The sequence below is a fragment of the Diadema antillarum genome, unplaced genomic scaffold (genome assembly GCF_040938485.1).
Source record: "Diadema antillarum isolate AM-2024a unplaced genomic scaffold, OU_Dant_1.0 seq00001121_RagTag, whole genome shotgun sequence".
In the NCBI taxonomy this organism is placed as follows: domain Eukaryota; kingdom Metazoa; phylum Echinodermata; class Echinoidea; order Diadematoida; family Diadematidae; genus Diadema; species Diadema antillarum.
The window spans coordinates 528,526-552,308 of record NW_027271935.1 but is presented as its reverse complement, the minus strand read 5'-3'; the positions used below and the strand labels follow the sequence as shown (position 1 = coordinate 552,308).

General features: G+C 40.3%; 1 protein-coding gene across 1 annotated transcript; it reads right to left on the bottom strand.

The window, feature by feature from the left end:
• Positions 1 to 531: 531 nt before the first annotated feature.
• On the bottom strand, positions 532 to 19,375 carry LOC139743898 (monocarboxylate transporter 14-like). Its single transcript, XM_071654365.1, has 5 exons — positions 19,195 to 19,375; positions 8,177 to 8,317; positions 2,410 to 3,144; positions 1,628 to 1,939; positions 532 to 1,033 (listed from the first exon to the last, which is right to left on the bottom strand). Exons 1-5 carry the CDS (start codon positions 19,373 to 19,375, stop codon positions 897 to 899), a joined length of 1,506 nt encoding a protein of 501 aa, XP_071510466.1. The 3' UTR covers positions 532 to 896.
• Between the last annotated feature and the right edge of the window lie 4,408 nt (positions 19,376 to 23,783).

Genomic DNA, 23,783 nt, shown 5'->3' with positions numbered 1-23,783 from the left:
GATAATATTCAGAAAAAATGCAAATATTGCCCTTTTTGAAAAATTATGCATTAATTTGGGCTCAATGAAGCACAGAATTAACAAAAGCACAAAATTCATCTTATACCATTAAATTCCGCATATTAATGAGAAAATCAGCTTTTTTTCTGAGAAAAAGCAGATATACATACATTCCCCCATGACCCGTTTTCTATGAACTACATACACCCATTTTTTTATTATTATTTTTTTTTTGCATCGCTGACAATCTCCCCTAAATTGTATTGATGGTACAGTCCTCAATTTACACACACTATACGCCATCATCTGTGCCCCAGATCACTGATAAAACATTGAAAAACATTGTCAAAACTTTAAGGGCAATCAAAAATTTCCCGTTTGGAGGGAATTCCCCTTAAGATACAGACGTGTATCGACCATATATATATATATATATATATATATATATATATATATAATCATTATATTTATATAATATGTTTTTATGCATATATCAGATAGATAGAGAGATATATGAGTGGGTGGGTATGTTTGTGCGCGTGCGCTCTACGTGTACGTCACCTCAAAAGTGAGGTGGCGTTTTTCTTTCAACCATGCACGTCAATCCTATTCTCTTTCCGATGTGTATAATGACTATATGGGTCTGTACGCAAATCAAGCCACGCTTATGCTGCAGCCCCACTGTATTATTCATTGTTGTATTGCTCATGCGTTTTGCTGTACATTGTGTAAAGGCAATGAAGAAAAATTTTGTGAACAACTTATGTTTATGTATGCATATATACATGTACATGCATGTGCATGTATACAATGATAATACAGAAACCAGTAAATCAAATCAAATCAAATCAAATCACGTCAAGGGCAACGGTTGTGATCCTTTATATGAGCGGGGGTTAGCCAGATCTCGCCGACTCTGACAGCCTCTTCGAGTAGAGCGCGGCGGAAATAACGGCGAGTGCCCCGATGAACTCCACGCCTCCCAGCATGACGAAGGCTATGTTATAGGAGTGCGTCTGGTCAAAGATCCAACCTAGAGAAAAGGTGAAGTTTAAAGGAGACCTCCAAGTGATTTTAAGACTTTTGGATTTGAACATCTAAATATTGGTTGCATTGGGAGGAGGGTTTCGGAATGTATAGTGATTGGAATGAGGAATAAGAATGTTTTCAAAATTCATAACAAATCACAATGGGCAAGGATGATGACGTAGCACCTTCACATAAGAATGCACACGATTGGGTGCTCAAGGAAGCAGATCAAAAGAAGAAAACATGCATAAAATCTTCAGACGTGATATTGGGATGGAATTACATTAGATAACTGGAATAATTTTCACCATGATGGTAAATTCTGTAATCTGATTGGTCTATCAACCACGCAGTACATCCCGTATTACGTGAATGAGGAGGTCCTTGCCCCGTTGTAATTCCATGGTACCGGGTACTTGTGACTATGTGGCGATTCCACTTGTTTCGAGACATTCCATATCGCACAATATTGTCCATCAACCCCATTGTGCAAACGAAAAGGAACATATCGCAATGTCATATACTACCTCGAGAACTTAAAAAAAAAATTGTTTATTCTCGAAAAGCATTTCATACACGACCGACAAACAAAGCCTACCGGTTAATAGTCCCCCGAGGGGTTCCGAAAATCCGCGCACGCTCATGGCAAAAGAGAGCGCGGTGGGGAAGCGCTCGGGCGTGACGGAGAACCGACTGACGATCGTCACCAGCACCGTTTTCGCCCCGTTCGATACGCCGTTCATGATGGCCGTCAAGATCAGTACCCAGAATGCGTTGGCGAATGGGTTGATGGCGAAACCCAAGGCACTCAGGACTAAGGCGAAGGCAAATGCCCCAGGAGGCGAAATCACGTCCCGGTTGTAGTGTAAAAGGAAGCCGATGGAGAGGCGACCGACAATGTTTGAGGCTCCTGCAAACGTGTATTGGCAACAAAATTAATTTCCCTCATACACATAACGCTTTGTCGAAGTTCGAGCAAAATGCAAAATCCATCCATCCAAAAAAAAAAAAAAAAAATCACAACGGTAACATCTTTGGACATCTTTGAGTTCTTCAATAATTTCCAACCAAGGATATCATTTTTAAGATGATAATCGTTTTTCCTTGGAGTGAATTTCTAAAAGACTGCCTAATATCCAGTGGAAGACCAATTGAATGACCATACCATTATTATTTTCATGTGCTTTCCATTGTGATTGGGCTTGATTTATACCCTCTTTTCAACTATTGACGCATCAAATGTGAACTTTTTCGTTTCTGTGATGGTAACGAAACATTTTCTGGTCTGTCGATTTAATTCTTACTCCCCCGGATGCACATCATCTGGTTGAACTGAACATGGAGAAGGTCACTTTCATTTTAAATCTTGCGTTAACTCACCCCCTACTGGAGACAGTTTAACGGCGGTATCCTCAGAGTAGCCCTTTGCCACTCCGTTTGGCACAAGGAACACTATCCAACCAGTGTACGTAATACCGTGAAAGAACACTGCCACCATCACCAGTGAGAAGACGGGAAAGTCAACGAACACCTTGAAGTCGAGCGCCCTCCAAAATATTGAGATGCCCCCTCCAAGCTTCCCAAACGTCTTTTCCAGACATGACGAGGAATGTGCGTCAGATTGCTCGTCTGTGCTGGGAAACTGCGCGCCGAAGTCGTGAGTACTTGCTGCCAGCAAGCAGTCTGTCGAGCTCGCATCGACAAGTAGGGTGTCGTCGTATGCCTCCTCGCCATCCTGGTCTATCGTCACGATGGCACCGTTTGACCCAGAAGGCGTCGCCCCTAGCAGCTCTTTGCGACAGTCAACACCGCTGGACGGAGTCAGTGGGGCCTTCTCATCCTCATCGTTATAGGATGCTCGCTCTGTTGGAAGCTGCTCGGACAGGGGGCGGAGCATCGCTCCGGTAACCATGGTTTGGAAGTTGAGCCCGCCGAGGATGAGGACGGCGCCACGCCACCCGTAGATGTCGTTGAGGTATAGCGTGATGGGCGGGATGACCATCATGCCGACCCCGCCTCCCGTGAGCATGGTGCTGGTCGCTATAAAGTAGTGGTTTGGGAAATACTTTACACAAGTGACGCGAATGGGTAACGTCACCAGCCCATATCCTAATGCTAGATGTAAACAGGGGAGACAGTGAAAGCACTTTTGTTGAAACAAACGAACAACCGAACAAACAAAGAATTCTCAAAGATATCAACTAGAACACAAAGTTTAACAGAGTATTTATTAGCATATTACAAGGAAAGGTAAAAGGTAATTCCCTTTCTTTTGAGTTTATTTGATATTACGTTATGATCTAAGCTGAGAATGCCAATTCCTATAGATTTTGATGAGCAATGAATGGTAATATTATCAATATCAATCTTAATAAAGATATCGACATCATGATCAAGTCAACATCAATAATTATATCATTATAAGATCATCATTAATATCAATATCAATGGAGAAACTGCGTTTACTAACAAAATATTGCGACTCTAGTTATAGACCGATATGTGAATGAAACTTTAAGGAAGAAATCCACCTTAAAATTAGTTTGTATGAATGGGAACAGAAAACTTTGAGGAATAATATATATGACAATTAGAGCTTGATAAAATTTCGATGAAAACTAAGAAAGCTTTATTTTTGTTATGTTGTCTTGAGTCAATCAAAACAAATTGGCAATGCAGTGCGCGGTCATTATGCAAAGTTACAAACATTTTCTCTTCATTTTCCAATCAAGTAAATTACAAATCGCACTTGCACCTTTACTACAACCGCTTTAGATGTATTTCTATGCAACCCTTGTATCACACACACACACACACACACACACACACACACACACACACACACACAAATTAAATATTCCGTCATAAAAACTAGAAATAGAGAGATTTCATAGAATTTAGATAACAGTGCATATGGAATGAAAGCCCACATGCTTCATTACGTAATTGCCAATTTATACTTGATCATTGATTGATCACAACTTGAAAAAAAAAAAAACTGGCTCATATTCCATACGCGGTGTGAATAAAATTCAATAAATTTGAGATATTCCTCACTTTTTATGATTTCGCTCGCCCATTCGGTCGCAGGAAAAATTGCACAGATGAAAAGAAGACACACGAAATGGCGCCCAAAGCGGCTGTTTATGTCGGTCATGTGGAACTAGTCCTAATAAGGCATCTATATTAAAGATGATTGATATTTGGCATTTGTATAGTTATCACTTAACAGAAATTTAGCAAAATCCCTTCACAGTATATCATGATCTGACCATGCAGTTAATGTGTATAGCATTTCCAGACCTCTCCCTTAAAGCGCATATATCGGTGTAGTGATATGCGCTATATTAGCACTTATTATTATTATTATCATTATAATTATCATTATTATTATCATTATTATTATTGTCATTGTTATTATCATTATTATACTTATTATTATTATTATTATTATCATTATTATTATTATCCTCATTATTATCATTATCATTCCAGGGTTAACGTTCTCAATAACGAAAGACGAGACACAAAAGGGGCAAATGAGCACGTGTTGAAAGCATGATTATCGAAACGGGGACAATATAGGACCCAAAGAATTTCCAAGTTTAACGTTCTCTATACAAAATGGACACGGTGTCGTGAACTTTTTAATCATCAATGCATGATTGTTGGTACAGGGATATATCATATTTAAAAGGGCATTTCCATTGCATAGCTCAATGACTTCCTAACACCACTCAAAGCAATTCCTACACAAAGAATCCACCAATGGGGCGACTTCAAAAAGCAAATGCACACTATAGGAATAGCAGCAATGGGAGACAAAGAGGAAAGGTGAGGAACTTCTGGGGAAACTTCTAAAGAGCATGGTTTTAAAAGGGAGGGAAAGGGGATGAGGAGCGGGTGATGGGGGGGGGGGGGGGCAGTTAGAGTGGTAAACTGGGTAATGTAATATACTGTCATTGAATAAGACATAATGCGGGAGAACAAATTTAACGAAATAACTTTAGCTTTTCCACGCCGACGTGGATGTTTTTTTTTGTGTGTTTGTTTGTTTGTTTGTTGTTTTTTGTTTTTGTTTTTTTTTGGGGGGGGTTCTTTTTTTGCGTTATGATCAATCACCAACCAGTTTATTCTATATAGCATTATCAGGCAATCTGTACAGTCGATTGAAGATCGCTATGGATTTTGTTCGTTTGCTCTCTTTGTTATTCTTTTTTTTTTGTCTGGTCTGTTGCCTCAAGTACGAGGATAACCCTGTTCATCCAGTGACAGCTGGGAACTAAGGGCTTACTTTTCTTGCTAACTGAGTCACGGTACTGTATCCTTTCAACTTCAGGCAGACAACCCAACAAAATAACTGAATGCTGGTTTGTAGACTACTAGGTAGGACTTTCCAGAGCGTGTTCTTTAGAACAGTGCTTTTATCTTAAGAAATATACCACAAAGTCTTGGAATTACTAATCAATAACATCATTTTCCTTCAGACCCATGATTGATATCTCATGCAATTCGACACCACCTTCAAGTTGGCTCTAAATAGATATATTAGAAATCAAAGTTGTAGAGGCTTCAGCACTTTCTTTTCTCAATTAGACAGCATGTTTCTTTTACACTTTCTAGAGAAACAGCATACATTGTATTCGTGCTGTACTCTCTAAAAACTCGAGTGAAAATGTCCACTCTTGAAGGAGTGAATAACAGAAAAGAGTGAATTTTGAGTGAAATTGGAGCGAATTTTGAGTGAAAATGTTCATTTTCACTCATTTTAGAGTAACGTCAGGGATCACTCGACGATTTTGGAGTTTTTAACTTTTTTGGTGAGATAATGAGAAACCTCTTTTAAAATATAAAAGATCATAATAATTCCAAGAGCAAATCAACATTTATTTGATGTAAATTGGCTTTGAAATTGCAGAGATATCAAAAACAAAGCGATACTAATAAAAGGTGGGACTCACCTTTTATTAGGATCGCTTTGTTTAACTTTGTTTTTTGATATCTCAGCCATTTCAAAACCGATTTTCATTACATACTCTTAAAATGCCTCTTAAATGAAATACTCTGTAAGACTTCATTAAGTACGTGGTTTCTTAGAAACATCTCTCAAAAAGTTAAAAGCTTAATCTTCATCTCCACCAATACTACATACCATCCTTATAAGATATTTATTTAAATTTGTACGACAGCATTAAGCCTTATTCAATGGCAGTACATCACCCAGTTTATATCTCCGTCTAACTATTCTACCCCCTACCAATCACTCGCTCCCCACCCCTTCCAAATCCCTTTTAAACCATGCTCCCCATGCAGAAGTTCCCCATCAGTTCCCCTTCTTTTCCCTTTATCTATACCACTGCCGCGCTATCTAGTGCGCAACTTGTGGATTCTTTGTGCAGGGATTGCCTCTAGTGGTATTGGAAAGTCATTGATCTATGCAATGGTATTGAAAACACATTTTCTTTTTCCTTCCAACGAGTCCTATATTCTCGTTACAATAAGCATGCATTGAATACATGTTCACGTGCTCACTTTGTGTCAAGTATTTCCTAATAGATCGTAGATATTGTTAAACCTGAAAATGCTATATGGGCCTTGACTGTCCCTGTTTCGACAATCATGCTTTGAACACGTGTCGTGTTTACTAAGTATTTGTCCCTTTTTGTGTTCGTTATCCTGAACGTTTACCCTAGAAATGCTATACTAACTGCATACTCAGATCATATCATTTTATTAAATTTCTGCTGAGTGATTGCTAACAAATGCCAAATAACAAAACCAGTCATCAAATATAGATGTTCTATGAGGACTAGAGCCATTTCTTGTGACTTCTGCTCATTTTTATATACATTTTTTTTCCTGCGACCGAAATCGGGTCGCAGGACCGAAATCGGGTCGCAGAAGGCTCCTTGACACATACACCTTTGGATAATCATGATGCGTTCTATACTCTGTGACTAAGAACATAATGTTTTAACTGATGCATTTTCATAGCCCTCTTTTAAGGGAGATCTCTTTTTCTCAATAACGAACTCTTCGTCCGAGGGTCTGACTTACAGTATATTTGTGTCGGATAAGGCCAAAAAGAAGGTCAACGGATGAGAGTGTATGCATGGTATGGAAGCAGTACCTCGTGCGGCCGATTTATGAAGAAAATCATACTCCGTAGCGCCCTGAATTATCAGTGGATTGAGCAAGACGCCTTTCAGATAACAGAGCATTCTAAGCTTGTTAGCATGATGTTGCTGTTGTTTGGGGGGGGGGGCGGATAACGACATTAGCAGACGGTAGAAGAATTCGAAACTCGACTTACTTCATTGCAACTTTTTAGCGACAAAGTTGCCCGAAATTGAATTAACTAGCGTCATTTTTAAGTCATGTTATGTTGTACGTACAAGTATATATAAAGGGCAATTTGTCAATCAGTTGCAATAAACACAACTCGACAGAAGAGTTCCTCACTATGAATCGACTAATTTTTTGAACAAATTAGAAAAAATGTGGGTTTCTCGTGATGTACGCGTGTCCTTATTCTAGATCCAATTCTATAAAAACCCTACAAAATTCTGTTTTGCCGGAACTTAGATGTGGAATATTGCAATACAAAAACAGACAATGGAAGGTAGGTGTAAACGTTAGTTGAAAGAAAGTGCTTACAGGACAAGTTCACTTTCACGGACATGTAGATTGAGTGAATTAGCAATAGTAAAACTCATCAGTGAGATTTTGAAAAAGAAATCAGACAATCCGTTCAAAAGTTATGAATTTTTGAAGTTCCTGTCCGCTCACTGCTGAATGAGAAGACTGCTACTGTCAGCTTGTGATGTAATGTCACATAATAATTATGTAGAGCGATATAAAGAAAATATGAAGATATTTTAACATATTTTCACTTTTCTCCCATAATAAAGGAACATTTGACTTGCCTCTTTCAGAAGACGGGGGAATGTTACCCTTAACTTACGTCAGTGACAAGTCGAGGAAAATGCACTTTTTCCTTTAAAAAAATGAAAATAAATAAATTTTGTGAAGTTCTCTCCTTATATCGTTCTACTCATGTGACATCACACACTGTCGTAGTCTTCTCATCCAGCAGTGACTGCACAGATTCTCATGTATATAAAGGTGGTCTTGTCCCTTGAATTACCTGAGATGACAATCAACGCCGTAAACTGTTCGCCGTTGGTGACGAAAGCACACGCCGTGAATCCGGTGCCTCCCATTAAGCCGCCTAGCAGGACGAGCTTGCGAACGCTGACCACCTTGAGCAAGTGATTGGTCACGATCGCTGTCCGAAATGAGTGTAAAGATGACGACAACGTATTGCTTCATTCACCGCTATACTTACATTTACACTGGCTAGCACTGAATTTATCATTACTGTTTATTGTCAGTCATAACAAAGATATTTATGAACTTAACATGCAGAAGAAGCTTAACCCCCCCCCCCTTTTCAATAAAAAAAATGTTTGCGCCATATCCACATTTATTCAGCACAAAAGTTCCTCTCTGATGAGTCTTGTTTTGTCATGATAAACGGTTTAAACATTTTGAAATCTTAAATATTTCATTCTCGCGTCTTTTTGCGATTCAAAGATTTAGCCCATGCACATTCTTCCTCTGTCTCTCTCTCTCAGACCCCGTTTACAGTGAGCGAAAAGGCCGGGCTCGGCCGCTGCCGTACCGGCCTTCATTTCAGTGTTTCACAAACGCGCAAAAGGCCACACACCAAATGCGGGGCCAAAATTGGCCGCGCATTTGGCCACGCTCTGGAGGTGGTCTCGAGCCGCGGCCGAGCCCGGCCTTTTTTCAGTGTAAACGCAAACTGGGCCAAATGCGGTACCAAATTTAGTCTGGCTTCCAGACCCTCTGTACGTACTATTTCGCTATTCAGGATATCAACGCCCTCAACGTCGAAAACTAGTATAGTTTAAGGTGGTTTTGTCCTGCAAAGGATTTTTCCTACGGCAAAGGCGGTTCGTCGCCGACGCGGAGTCCAGTTAGCAAAGAGTCTGGAAAGCAGATTATACCAAATTGCGTTTGCTTATGTTGTTTACAAGCAGAGCGCCACTACGACAAAATATTGAAAGGTTTGAATTAAAAGCCCGGGCTTGAGCCCGGCAGCGTTTTTTTTAAAGACGGCACAGATTGGGGCATGGCGCGTGTTAAACCTATGGGAAAAACGTTGGGTTCGGGTTTAACGGACTAATTAACTTGCGGGGGACGGCCCACAGTGGGCCAGAGAGATACCAAAGTGCGCCAAAAGTCACTTTGGGCACTTGGGATTTTTTAATTTTTGACATGCGCTCTTGAGAGGCAATACTTTGAAGAATATATCATTAAAATATTTAAATCAGGTATGTACATTAAAGGGGTATATTTCCCACCTGAAGTAGCAAAATACAATATTTTAAGAGTTTCAAAGCAAATTGTAACCTCTTTAATAAATAAGTAATTTCAACATGTAGTTTTTGAGATATCAACCTGTAATTTCTCCCACATATATTTCAGAGTTCATTTTACGTTATGAATGCCGTAAAAATGCAAAGAAGCTTAATGTTCATGAATATTTTATGCTAAATATCCTGGAAATGAGGCTAATTATTTGTCTTTTTAATATACCCTAATGAAAAGTTTAGATTGCCACGGATTTCCAACTAAATTCTATTACCACCACATTCCCTGATGTCTCAGCTTTAAGCTGATACCAGATTTGGCTGCCACCTTTTGCCACTTTTTGTGTTAGAGCCGATATTCCGCGACACATTACGTCCATTTTGGATCTTGCAGCCGCTTAGGAATGCTGTTATATCATACGGGGCCGCATGAGGGCGGCATTTTTATTTATTTTTTTTTTCTCGCACGTTAAAGGCACAGAAACATGAATAACACTGAATAAGAGGCAAACAGAGTTATAAAATACATGTATAGGGCTAGTCCGGCACCTAAAAGACCCCTCCTCCGAAGATAAAAGAGTACATAATTGCACACAGCCAAGGCCGTATAGCCATATTGTCCATATTGTCATAGCCACGACTGTAAACATAGCTATTCCCACAGCGATACATATTGTGTGGACACCTAAATACTTCGATCCTACTCTTGACATGTGCAGATAGAACGTTATACACCAAAACACAGAGAATTTGTTATCATCGGTTACTCGTTGGAATTAGCAAAGTCTGTTGCTTTCCGGCCGCTCAGCGAAGTGTATAGGATCGCAGTTTGTGAATTCGATTGCAGGTCAATGTCAGACATTGCTCGCGTGATCCTCATCGGACGATCTTGCCTCATCGGATCATGCCCGACCTGTCTGACATTGACCTGATAGGCGGCCAATACAAGTCGGATTCATCAGACTGTGATCCCATACACTTTGTGGGTTGTAGAAGCAAAAAAAAAAAACAAACAAACAAACAAAAAAACTTTGCTTCCGACGACTGATGAGAAAAAAAAAATCATTGAGGAACGTGGATGAATTTATAATTTCATATGATAGTGATTCCGATGAATTTTTCATTAAAAAAAAAATCTTTTTATTTTAGCTTTTCCAAGTAAACTTTCATACACGGTAGACTCATTCTTAGCTGCTAAGTCATAACCTTTCATTTTCCTGATTACTGACTTCACAATTTGTTATCTTTCCATTAAAATTAGACAAAATGGTTTTTGCGCTTGTATGAATTGATATTGCATAGGCCTAAGGTTATATATGAAGTAGAGAGATAAGAACTATATCGGAAATTGATTTTATATCTCACATTTATGTCCTGCTAGAATAAAGTGAATAAATTCACCTAAACGTACAGCGTACATCATAAACTTATATTTTAACTAGTTTACACGGACAACAGTATCATTTTGCAGTACGTGTGTAATATGGAACTTTCAGCATAAATTCGATTCTTTTAACGAAACCCGAATGTTTATACACTTTCTATGACATGTAAGCATCGTGTATTCAATGGTAGTATAAAAGCAGTGTCAGTGAATGTGAAAAGAGAAATTAATCTTTAAAGAAAAAAAAATATAACAGCCTAAGATTTGTATTGCTTTATTTGTCATTTACAGACAGATTTTTGGTAGCCAATGAAAAAACAGCATCACAGTGACGTCATATGAGTTTGAAATTATGTTCAATCAATTCTACGCCCCGAATTACCCTTAGACACCAAATTTGGGTAAAAAGAAACCACGGCATATAATTTTGGCGCACTTTGAGCTCATTCTGGCCCACTGTGCGGCCCCGCAATTGAGGTCGGGCTTGGCCGCGGCTCGGTCCAGCCCCGCACTGTAAACGGGGTCTCTCTGCGGGGCTGGACCGAGCCGCGGCCGAGCCCGGCCTCAATTGCGGGGCCGAGACCCGCAATTCTGTGCATTACTGTGCAGGGCTCGGCCCGGGCTTTTCATTCAAACCTTTCAATATTTTGTCGTAGTGGCGCTCTGCTAGTAAACACACGCAATGTGGTATAGTCTGGTTTTCAGACCCTTTGCCAACTGGATTCCGTGGCGACGAAGTCGCCGTTCGGGCAGAGGCCTTTGCCGAAGGAAAAATCCTTTGCAGGACAAAACCACCTTAAACTATGCTAGTTTTCGACGTTGAGGGGGTTAATATCCTGAATTGCGAAATAGTACGGGCAGAGGGTCTGGAAGCCAGACTAAAATTGGCCGCGCATTTTGCCCAGTTTACGTTTACACCAAGAAAAGGCCGGGCTCGGCCACGGCTCGACCGCAGCTCGGCCGCGGCCGAGACCACTTCCAGAGCGTGGCCAAATGCGCGGCTAATTTTGGCCGCAATTTTGTCCGTTTACACTGCCGGGCTCGGCCGCGCTTTTGATTCAAACCTTTCAATATTTTTTTCGTAGTGGCGCTCTGCTTGTAAACAAATGCAATTTGGTATTGTCTGGTTTTCAGACCCTTTGCCAAATGAATTCCGTAGCGACGAAGTCGCCGTTCGGGCAAAGGCCTGTGCCGAAGGAAAGAATCCTTTGCAGAACAAAACCACCTTAAACTATACTAGTTTTCGACGTTGAGGGGGTTAATATCCTGAATAGCGAAAGATACAGGCAGAGGGTTTGGAAGCCAGACTACATGGCCCAGTTTGCGTTTACACCAAGGCGCGGCCGAGACCACCTCCAGAGTGAAGCCAAATGCGAGGCCAATTTTGGCCGAGCCTCGCACTGTGAACGGGGTCTCTGTCTCTATACCTCCATTTAATGTAAAAAAAAAAGACTAATAACAATAGGCCTACTGACGACATTGGAAAGGGAGCTCCAGAGCCCTATTCCAACAACAACAACAAACAGCTGATGGATGGCAACTCTTCCTGGAATGGCATTTTTTTTAAATCCTAACAGTTTTACTATTTTATTTTGTAAAGATTCGTTGGAAGGATATAAAAAAAGAGGCCTACATCACCCACTGTCTTTTAGCCACTGGTGAAATAGGGTGGCTTCCGCGATGTCAGAATTGCGTTATTTCTTCGAGGTTAGAGCCCCTCAATAAAATTATATAGTGCCAATGCTACCACCGAGGAATCCATGATTTCAACTACGTAGTATTACTATAGAGCCTCTCAGCATTGCTCAATGCAAGCATGGTACATAAGTACATCGTTTACTATAAGCCTACCACACTAAAGTGGTGACGAGGCAAGAGAGATAATTATGTTTTCATTTCATTTCATCTCATCTCATCTCATCTCATCTCATCTCATCTCATCTCATCTCATCTCATCTCATCTCATCTCATCTCATCTCATCTCATCTCATCTCATCTCATCTCATCTCATCTCATCTCATCTCATCTCATCTCATCTTCTCATCTCATCTTATCATGTTCATGGGGGTAGTGTGGCATATACTGGATACGCCTCCCGACTCCCAGTCGGAAGACCCGAGTTCGATACCCGCCCAGGGCTTACGTCCTTAGACAAGATGTTTTTGCCCACCACGTCCCTCCTGACCGAAGGTGTATATTATGGGTACCTGGCAACGGTAGGGCCGGGTAATGATAATGACAAGGCCCTCTAGTAGAGCAGTGGCAACAATGAAGAGGCTGCCCTAGATAGAGACAACTTTATTAGTATAGTAGTAGTAGCATAAGTAGTATTCATTCATTCAATCCCATTGTCAACAACATAAAAAAATGTATATACAAAAACATATCACGCAAAAATAAAAACCAACAATAAATATATTTTTCTTCTGTCATATCAGGGAGGTTCACCTCCCAGGTCATAATCATAATCATGATGGCGCCTACGTGCTGGAGGCGCTGGTATGAAAGCAGTCAAGCTCCTTAAGCCCAGCTCACACCTTTGCGGTTTTAGCTGCGTATAGCTGCGTCAGTCGAACGCAGCCTTAAAGCAGCCTAACGCAGCACTCCGCGGCAAAATATTTTGTAGCAGTCACATTGTTGCGTTGTAGCTCGTATATTTTGTACAAAATGGTTGCCTACGGTTGCCTTAGCTTGCTTTTCACCTCGCTCCAGCTCGCTTTTGCTCGTAACAGTACGATTCAGTACGAAGATTGCTCGCCCCGTTGCGCGTGTACCTCGTTCGCCACTCGTTCGTTGCTCGCTGGCATCTCGCACTAGCTCGTAGCAGCTCGCATGTACTCGCTTCTCCTCGTTTCACTGCTCATCCACTCGACTGTTGCTCGTTCCGGCTCGTTCCGTTGCGTATCAGTTCGCCCTGCTGCGTATAAGCTCGTAGAGAGCTTCACTGGTATATAATTTTTGACATTTTACAGTTACGGGGGGGGGGGGGGGGGCACAAGGACTTTTTGGTTCAAATTCTCCAAAAAGCACTAAATTTGTTACACGTGTTGCCAAAACCATACTATTTCAATTTTTGATGGGCGCCAAGAAGGGCGCCCTGAGGCCATATTGGCCAAATCCAATATGGCCGCCATCTGAAATTCAAAAGTCACTTCCATTGTTTAAAAAGGTAAACATTTCACAATAATTTTCAAAATCTGTATCATAGGTTTTCTGGGTCAATGAAATCGATTCTGAATGTTGTTTTCATGGTCTGAAGTCAACTTTTCCTTGTAGGGTCACCCTTAATGTCGCTTTGGGTCAGGACATTATTTTCACTACAGGTTATTTCAAAATGGCTTGCTTACGGTCACTATAACAGGAATGACAACCTTGCTCATTACCTGCAGTTGTTGAGGACTGAACAGAGCATATTACTGTGTTAAAAAAAAATTACTTTTCAGCAATATACATTGTGTGGTAATACAATTCTGAGAAAAAAAAAGATTCTCCACAAAACCTACAACAACAGCGGGAAACTCAGTTGAGGTGTTTTTAAAAACTGATAACTTTGAATCTGATGTTGCTGAAAGCACACAATCATTCCAAAAGCTTCATGATTTGATAAGGATAATATTGTGTTTCTTAGTCAACTAAGTGAATTTTAATTAAATCTGACTAGATTTTGTATGAACAGATGTATACGCAGTCATAGCGAGCTAAAGCGAGCAGCATCGAACAGGATCGAGGAGGAACGAGGTAAGTCGAGGATGAACGAGGGGGAGCGAGCGACGGACGAGCTAGATTCGCAATGAAGCGAGTTACATCCGCAACGGTCCTTGCTAATGCGAGCAGAGTACTAGGAGTATGTATCTCAAGGGGAATTTCCCCTTTTAATCGACCCTTTCCTCCCTCAGCCCCCCCCCCCCCCGAAAAAAAAAAATCAGTTTTTTTTTTTTTTTTGGGTGATTTATCAAATGTTGATTCCATCAAATATGCGTATACAAGATATCTCAATTTCAACCTTAAACAGATAAAAGCTCCATCGGAAGGGAAGGGTGGAGATAACACTCGCCCACGCCTTCTCCCTGCTCCCCCCCCCCCCCCGCCATGCAAAGAAGTAGACTGTGGCTATACCCAGATCGCTTTATTTCAATTCTAAAACCGCAAAAGCTCCGCGAGCGGGAAGGGGAATCCCCCTTCCCCTAAGCTCTATACCTCACTAGACTTTATACATACGCACAGATGGTGCACATTCGGAATAAGAGCTAAATTCCGTGATTTTAACACTTCGATGAAAAAGTATTGCACCAAAAATTTGCACCAGATCGCTGAATTTCAGGTCTGAAAACGCAAAATCACCTTCGTGTGGGAGGGGATATGCCCCTATATCTACACCCTCGTGTGCATGCTTTTTCTGTTTGATTGCTGAACAGACAGCGTTCATGATATTCAGTGTAAGAATTAATACAAGAAGACTAGTGTATTTAAATTATACCATTTTATAGGCAAATTGTTCAATAATAATCTACACTAAAATATACTGCTACCTTAAACAAGTGGGACTGTTTCACGTCGATGAAACACGCAAAAACATGCATCAAATTGCACCATTTGCAACATCAAAATGCAAAAAGTTCTCGCCGTGGGAGGGGGGACACCCCCCTCGCTCGCTCCGCTCGCTCGGGTTCAGTCGCGTTCATAATATTCAGTGAAAAGAATTAATACAAGAAGTGTATTTGAATTATACCATTTTATAGGCAAATTGTTCAATGATAATCTACACTAAAATATACTGCTACCTTAAACAAGTGGGACTGTTTCACGTCGATAAAACGCGCAAAAACATGCATCAAATTGCACCATTTGCAACATCAAAATGCAAAAAGTTCTTACTGTGGGAGGGGGGACACCCCCCTCCCACACCCTCCCCTCCCCCCTCGCTCGCTCCGCTCGCTCGGGTTCAGTCGCGTTCATGATATTCAGTGAAAAGAATTAATACAACAAGTGTATCTAAATTATACCATTTTATAGGCAAATTGTTCAATAATAATCTACACTAAAATATACTGCTACCTTAAACAAGTGGGACTGTTTCACGTCGATAAAACGCGCAAAAACATGCATCAAATTGCACCATTTACAACATCAAAATGCAAAAAGTTCTTACTGTGGGAGGGGGGACACCCCCTTCCCACACCCTCCCCTACCCCCTCGCTCGCTCCGCTCGCGAGGGTGCAGTCGCGTTCATGATATTCAGTGAAAAGAATTAATACAAGAAGTGTATCTAAATCATACCATTTTATAGGCAATTGTTCAATAATAATCTACATCAAAATAAACAGCTACCATAAACAAGTGGGACTGTTTCACGTCGATAAAACGCGCAAAAACATGCATCAAATTGCACCATTTACAACATCAAAATGCAAAAAGTTCTTACTGTGGGAGGGGGGACACCCCCCTCCCACACCCTCCCCTACCCCCTCGCTCGCTCCGCTCGCTCGGGTTCAGTCGCGTTCATGATATTCAGTGAAAAGAATCAATACAAGGAGTGTATCTAAATTATACCATTTTATAGGCAAATTGTTCAATAATAATCTACATCAAAATAAACAGCTACCATAAACAAGTGGGACTGTTTCACGTCGATAAAACGCGCAAAAACATGCATCAAATTGCACCATTTACAACAGCAAAATGCAAAAAGTTCTTACTGTGGGAGGGGGGACACCCCCCTCCCACACCCTCTCCTACCCTCTCGCTCGCTCCGCTCGCTCGGGTTCAGTCGCGTTCATGATATTCAGTGAAAAGAATCAATACAAGAAGTGTATCTAAATTATACCATTTTATAGGCAAATTGTTCAATAATAATCTACATCAACTGCTACCATAAACAAGTGGGACTGTTTCACGTCTATAAAACGCGCAAAAACATGCATCAAATTGCACCATTTACAACATCAAAATGCAAAAAGTTCTTACCGTGGGAGGGGGGACACCCCCCTCCCACACCCTCCCCCCCCCCCTCGCTCGCTCCGCTCGCTCGGGCTCGGTCGCTTCGCTTCCTCGCAGACTAACCGCCCCCCCTAAGATGAAATCCTGGCTACGCCGTTGCTAGGAGTAGAGTGAGGTGATGCGAGGTAAAGCGAGGTAACGCGAACTAAAGCGAGGTAAGTCGAGGTGAAGCGAGCAGGTATCGTAACCATACGCAGTGAAACGCAGTTCAAAGTAAAGCTGCGTTGGCCTGCGTTAAGCAGCTCGTTGTCGCTCGCCCTTGCTCGTCCTTGCTCGCATTAGCTGGTTGTCCCTCGTCTTAGCTCGTATGGATTTTGATCTTGCGTTCAGTTGCGGATGTTTGAAAAAAATTCAAACTAGCTAGCTAGAACGCAAAGCCTCTGCGTTAGTCTGCGTATTAACCTCGTATTAGCTCGTTTCATTGCGTAGTGCTGCGTTGGGCTGCGTTAGACTGCGTTCGGGCAATACGCAGCTGAACGCAAGCTCGAAACGCAAAGGTGTGAGCTAGGCTTTAGGAATTAGGACTTTTAAACTTCCCTATACATACTATCTCGCCACCCCTCCCCCCACCTCTTAAAAATTGCAAGAGAACTTCAAATTGATAAGCCTACAAACGATTAACAAACAGACATACTAAAGACCACGCACCAAGATACAATGGACAGTACTGCAATGATTATGTCAATGAAGACACCTCCAAAGTGGGCGTGAACTAGGGAAATTACGCGCATGCGCACGTAAGCAGCAAGAACGTATCGTGACGCCCATTGAACATGAATATCAATTTCGTTCTTCTGCATTTTTAACAAGGACATGTAAGACCACAGAATTAAGGCAACTAGTGGTCTCTTTCGTACCCTGCTGTGGGACTTTTCCGCTTCTTCCGTATTTATGTCTTATTTTTGTCAATATTCCACAAGACGAAGATTCAAAGCACGTATTGCAAGACAGCCAAACTAGAACCCTGTCGTGTTTTAGAGATAACTCGATACTTTTATCAGAAGCTTAAAGGGATTGTACAGTTATGGTTGAGACCTAATTTCAGGTCTCTAACATTTTTTGGTGAGATAATGAGAAACCTCTTATAAAATGTGAAAGAGCATGTAATTCTATGAGGGATTCAACGTTTATTTGATAAAAAGTGGTTTTGAAATGGCTGAGATATCAAAAAAGAGCCATTCTAATAAAGTGTGGGACCCACACTTTATTACCATCGCTTTGTTTTACTTTGGTTTTTGATGTTTCAGTCATTCCAAACCCGATTTTGGTCAAATAAACTTTGAATTCCTCTTGAAATGGTATGTTCTGTACTATATCATAAGTGTTTTCTTTGTATCTCACAAAAAGTTAAAAACCCAATTTTCATCTCCACCAAAACTGTACTATCCCTTTAATTACTTGATTGTTTCTTTGTTTTTAGAGTGTGAAGATATTGATGTCAGATAAAAGAAGTAAATTCGAAAATTTATTTGTGCGTGTGCGCCTGTGTATCTGGGCAGAAAAAAAAAATGAATCACCTGTAACGGGCTATTTCCATCGAAAGATTACTTACAGGGAGTATAATAATTTTGAAGAGTACTATCACTGGATGCCCTAATTCAAATTTGCTTTCCAGGAGAGAGTGAAAGATATAAAGAGCTTTATCGCAACACTGGCGCATTCCATTTTGGTAAGTTGAGATATTTGAGATTTAAAATGTAACAAAAAATTATAGAAGATTAAAGAACAAAGATAGACGTGATTTTTTTAATCATAAGGTCAAGAATAATTCCTTCTTGTATCATAATACAGCTGAGGTGTCACTAGAAAGGTTTTACTTCGCTCAATCTGATGAGGGACTGACTTTTAAATGTTTAAATTGACACTTATAACATCATAACATTTTGTAATTTAACTCTTCATACCCATAAAGCCTATATGATATAATATGATATAATATAATATAGTATAATACAATATAATATAATATCATATCATATCATATCATATAATATGATATAATATAATATAATATAATATAACATAATATAATATAATATAATATAATTATATATATATATATATACATATATATAGATATAGATATAGATATAAAGTTATTATGATAGGCTTATAAATGTAGATTGTGTGTGTATGTGTATAGAGAGAAAAAAAACTACACTTAATGTGTACTGTAGTAACTCTGCGTCACCATATTATTTATGATATGTTGCGGCGACTAAAGACAACACTTTAATCCGGAATGATGCATAATGCGTTCAAAAGAGTGTGGCCTAAACAGCATAGGCTCATGTCGTATTCTCCTCTCCAAAGGGAGGGGATAAGATTAACAAAAAAAAAGGTTAACAGATATTATGGCGAAAACTTAAACCAGATATTCTTATTTACCGAAACCAACGGATAGACCGTGCGACAGACCGACAGCCAATCCGATCACCGCCTCGTTGGAGTCGAGGCCGGTGACGAGGTCAGGCAAGAGGACGCCAAACGCCTTAAGCGTGCCGATGTTCATGAGATTGACGAAGAAGGCGCTAATAACAACGAGTATGCCCCATTTTTGCTGCCCCATGTCCCCTAGCGAAATTAACACACTCCTTCAATGCAATCACTTCCTCCGAGAATCTTGCAAACTTCTTTTTCCGAAGAACTTTTTAAGATTTTCACACTGAAGAAAATACTCAGGGAGTGACAGACCATAGCGAGAGCATGCATTTCAGTGAAACGATGAAAGAGAAAGAAAGAAAGAAAAAAAAAAGCTCTGATCATCCAGCAATATTCGGTGCATTCAAGATCAGAGCTTAGGCGCCTCCCACAGCAGCTTGAGGTGCTGAATACGAGAGTTTTGGATTTTTTTTCTCCCCTGACACATCTACGATGACGTGCAGGAAGAGGCTTCAAACTGGTAATCTTTTCAATTGGTTCTTTGGGGGAACGTTCTTTTGTGCGGTGTGTGTGTGTGTGTGTGTGTGTGTGTGTGCGTGTGTGTGTGTGTGCGTGTGTGTATGTGTGTGTGTGTGTGCGCGTTATTGAATAAAGCTCTTTTAGCGCAGTATCTTGAGGTATACACGTTTATGTCAGACAGAACAGATAGATACGGAAATGTTCAAATTTATGAATTCTTGTGTCGAATTAGTTTTATTGCATGATGTATTATAAGCCAAAAGCCCCTCACTATACAATTGCTATATGGTCACAGACAGTTGTGACCGAAGTAGAGTTTTATGATAAATGACAATTAGTTGCGATAAATTTTAATGAATAGACAGGACCCGCTGTATGCTATAAGGATAAGAACCACGCAGCACTTGCATGGCTGTCAATAGTCTAGTGGATACGCGACGCCTGCTTAGTCATCGGGAGATGGTTGGTCCAAATCTAACCCGAGTAGAGTTATAGGTCCATGTTTCTTTGATCATGGCTACAATACAAAACGCTGAATAATCGGTGTTACGTCATTGAAAGGCAATTTGTCTGCCGGTTCGAATATGAACTATTCGACACAAAAATCTATCAATTTGCATAAATACACAGTAGGCCTACCCCCTATACGTGCTGTAAGGATTAGAACCGGCACTGGCTGTCGGGCGGAACCGCGGTACAGTCTAGTGGATGTACGAAGCCTTTCTGGTAATCTGTTTCCCGACCTGTTTTTGTTTCTCTCTCTTTCTTTGTCAGTATTTCAATGAGGATATAGGATTCTATTTTTTTTTATTTTTTCATTTATTTGTGTGTGTGTGTGGGGGGGGGGGGGTAGGGGGTTCTCTTTAAACCTGAGAGGCTGATACATTTTCTTTGTCTTTTTTTTTTTACAGATTTTCCTTGATACACGCAATGATACAAATTGCAACATGTCAATATTCAGGTATTTTCTTTAGCAAATTTGCAAAAATTTTCACCGAAAAGCATTTTCTGTTTTTGTTCCACAGAATTAATTTTGTTTTCATGACAATTACACATTCCCTTCACTTGATACTGACATATGTTATGGGTAGCAATAATTCCACCTAATTTCTGAAAGTGGTTCGTTAAGTGCTCTTTTATCATGCTAGAAAAGTGAACTGTTGTGAAATTCCCTTTATATTTTCTTGATATTGTTGTCCACACATGACCCCATAACCTCTAGTAGTCTCGTCATCCAGCGGTTCCAACACCAAAAGTTTGAATATTCATAACTTTTGCATCGATTGTCCATTTTCCCTAAAACTTTCACTGGTAATTATGTTCTACTAATGTTGCTGCTTTCATTAAATCCACATTTCTCTTTAGGTTTGGTTTCCTCTCATGGACAAGTTCATCTTTATGTACATGTGGATTGAGTAAATGCAGCGATATTAGTAGAAGACATCAGTGAAAATTTGTGGCGAATCGGACAATTCGCTCAAAAGTTATGCTTTTTTTTTTTAAGTTTCTCAGTCACTGCTTAATGAATTGACTATTACAGCTTGTGATGTCACATGGGTAGAACAATATATTTCACAATACTTTTTTTTTGAAAAACAAATGCACATTTCCTCTAACTTGTAACTGATGTATGCTGAGGGTAATATCATTCACGCTGCCTTCTGAAAGAGGCAAGACAAGTGTTCTTTTATTATGCGAGAAATGTTGAATTTTCTTTATATCTTCTTTATGACGTTCTACACAGTCACGTGACATCAGCCCTGTAAAAATTAGTCTGATAAGAAAGAGTAAATTTTGTAATCTATTCGATCAAAATCAGATAAGAATGAAGGAAGTTATGACATTGTGAAGTTTTGCTAAGTTTAACAAAACACTTCTTGAATAGCCGATATGACATAAATCATGCATAAAAGATGCATGATGATGACATAAGTAGTACAATGGTGTATTGTAATCTCCTAACACTTTACAATGTATTATAGCTTGTAGGCCTACACACAATCCTGAAACTACTAGAATTTTTGTTCAATGTATTGATGTCCCAGTCTCAATATCATGCTCATATATCTGACAAATGAAGGTATTCTGTCAGGAATGTTTCTATGTTTTACAATTTTGTAGCAAAAAAAAAAGAAGATTTTTGTCAATATCTTTGTATACAATCAATGGAAAATAGTAAGGGGATGACATCATCTGCTCACTCATTATGCATTATTCGTGTTAACTGATGGAGAAAAGCTTTGCAAAAATTAGAGAAGCTTTACAATTTCATAACCTTCCTACTTCTATCCAATTTTGATCAAATTTTAATTACTGTGCTTATAAAATCCTTTGCCATGCAGCCTTTGCTTGGTTCGACAATGGACCTGCCAATGGTTAGTTAGCCTGGCATGTCAATAAAGATCATCGAATGAAGCAAGCGCGTGAACGCCAGCGGCGCATAATCAACAGCTCTTCTCTCCGTGATTCAAAGTTCTTATCATCCTTGTATAACGGGTTACAAAATTGTGATATATATCATTGTAAGGAGCTTTGCTTATGAAATTGAACATGAATGACGCGCCTTCTTGTATTTATAGCTTCAAGGACGAACAAGTTGACAAAGTCTACCACTGGATGTATTCTCGTAAAACATAATCCTATATCATAGATACGTTATTCTCGGAAAGATATACAATGCACAATATAATCAATATACTGCAGTGGCGGACAGGAGGGGGCCGCACGCTCGCCCCCTTTATTTTTGCTAGGATAAAAGAAATAGAAAGAAAAAATGAAAGGACGAGCGGGGGCCCGCGCTTATTTTCTTTTTTAAAGAAACCATCAAAGCCTTTTCGTTTGTTTGTTTTTGTTGTTCATTTGTCAGGCGAGGAAACCTTGAAGTGACACGAGAAATATTTTTGCCCCCCTTAACGGCATTCCTGGCTCCGCCCCTGTACTGTATGTTATAATGTATATAGAAATGTGCATAATGCGTGTGCTTGCGTGTGTGTCTTGTTTATCTCATCTGTCACGTTATATGTGCGTGTCTGCGGTTATGGGCTTTCATCGTCACATCGTTGCACGAATGAAAAGAATATCACTGCGCGCAGACAATCGTCACGTTTAGGGTTTTACGGGGAGACGTCTTTCTTTGCAGTTCGTTGAATAAAAGAACAAGAACATAGTTTACGCTGTATTCATTTCTTTCCAGAATCATGATTAAAAGAATGTTGCACTGTGGGTTCGGCAGGCTACAATGGGACCCCAAAAGGGAGAACCGGTAGATAATACATCATCATCTAATCTCTCTCAGTCTGTCGTCATCGACGGGCAGACGTCGACTAGCTGCTTGCATCGACATGGAGTTCCGCGGGCTCAGTGTTGGGCCCAATTCTGTTCTCTGTGTATTTATCACCAGTGGAAGATTTGATAACTTACTTTGATTTTGGTCATGCAATCTATGCAGATGATATACTCAACTCTATGCTACAGGAAAACAAGGGGATTGGCCAATGATTATTCCAAAACTGGAGGAATGTTTGCGTGCAATAGCTGATTGGTCTTCAGTAAACAGCCTCTCAATCAATGAAGAAAAAACTGAATTGCTTCATATATGTTTACGTTTCAGGAAAGCTTAACCCCCCCCCCCCCCCTTTTCAATTTAAAAAAAAAAATGTTTGCGCCATATCCACATTTATTCAGCACAAAAGTTCCTCTCTGATGAGTCTTGGTTTGTCATGATAAACAGTTTAAACATTTTGAAATCTTAAATATTTTATTCTCGCGTCTTTTTGCGATTCAAAGATTTAGCCCATGCACATTCTTCCTCTGTCTCTCTCTCAGACCCCGTTTACAGTGAGCGAAAAGGCCGGGCTCGGCCGCTGCCGTACCGGCCTTCATTTCAGTGTTTCACAAACGCGCAAAAGGCCACACACCAAATGCGGGGCCAAAATTGGCCGCGCATTTGGCCACGCTCTGGAGGTGGTCTCGAGCCGCGGCCGAGCCCGGCCTTTTTTCAGTGTAAACGCAAACTGGGCGAAATGCGGTACCAAATTTAGTCTGGCTTCCAGACCCTCTGTACGTACTATTTCGCT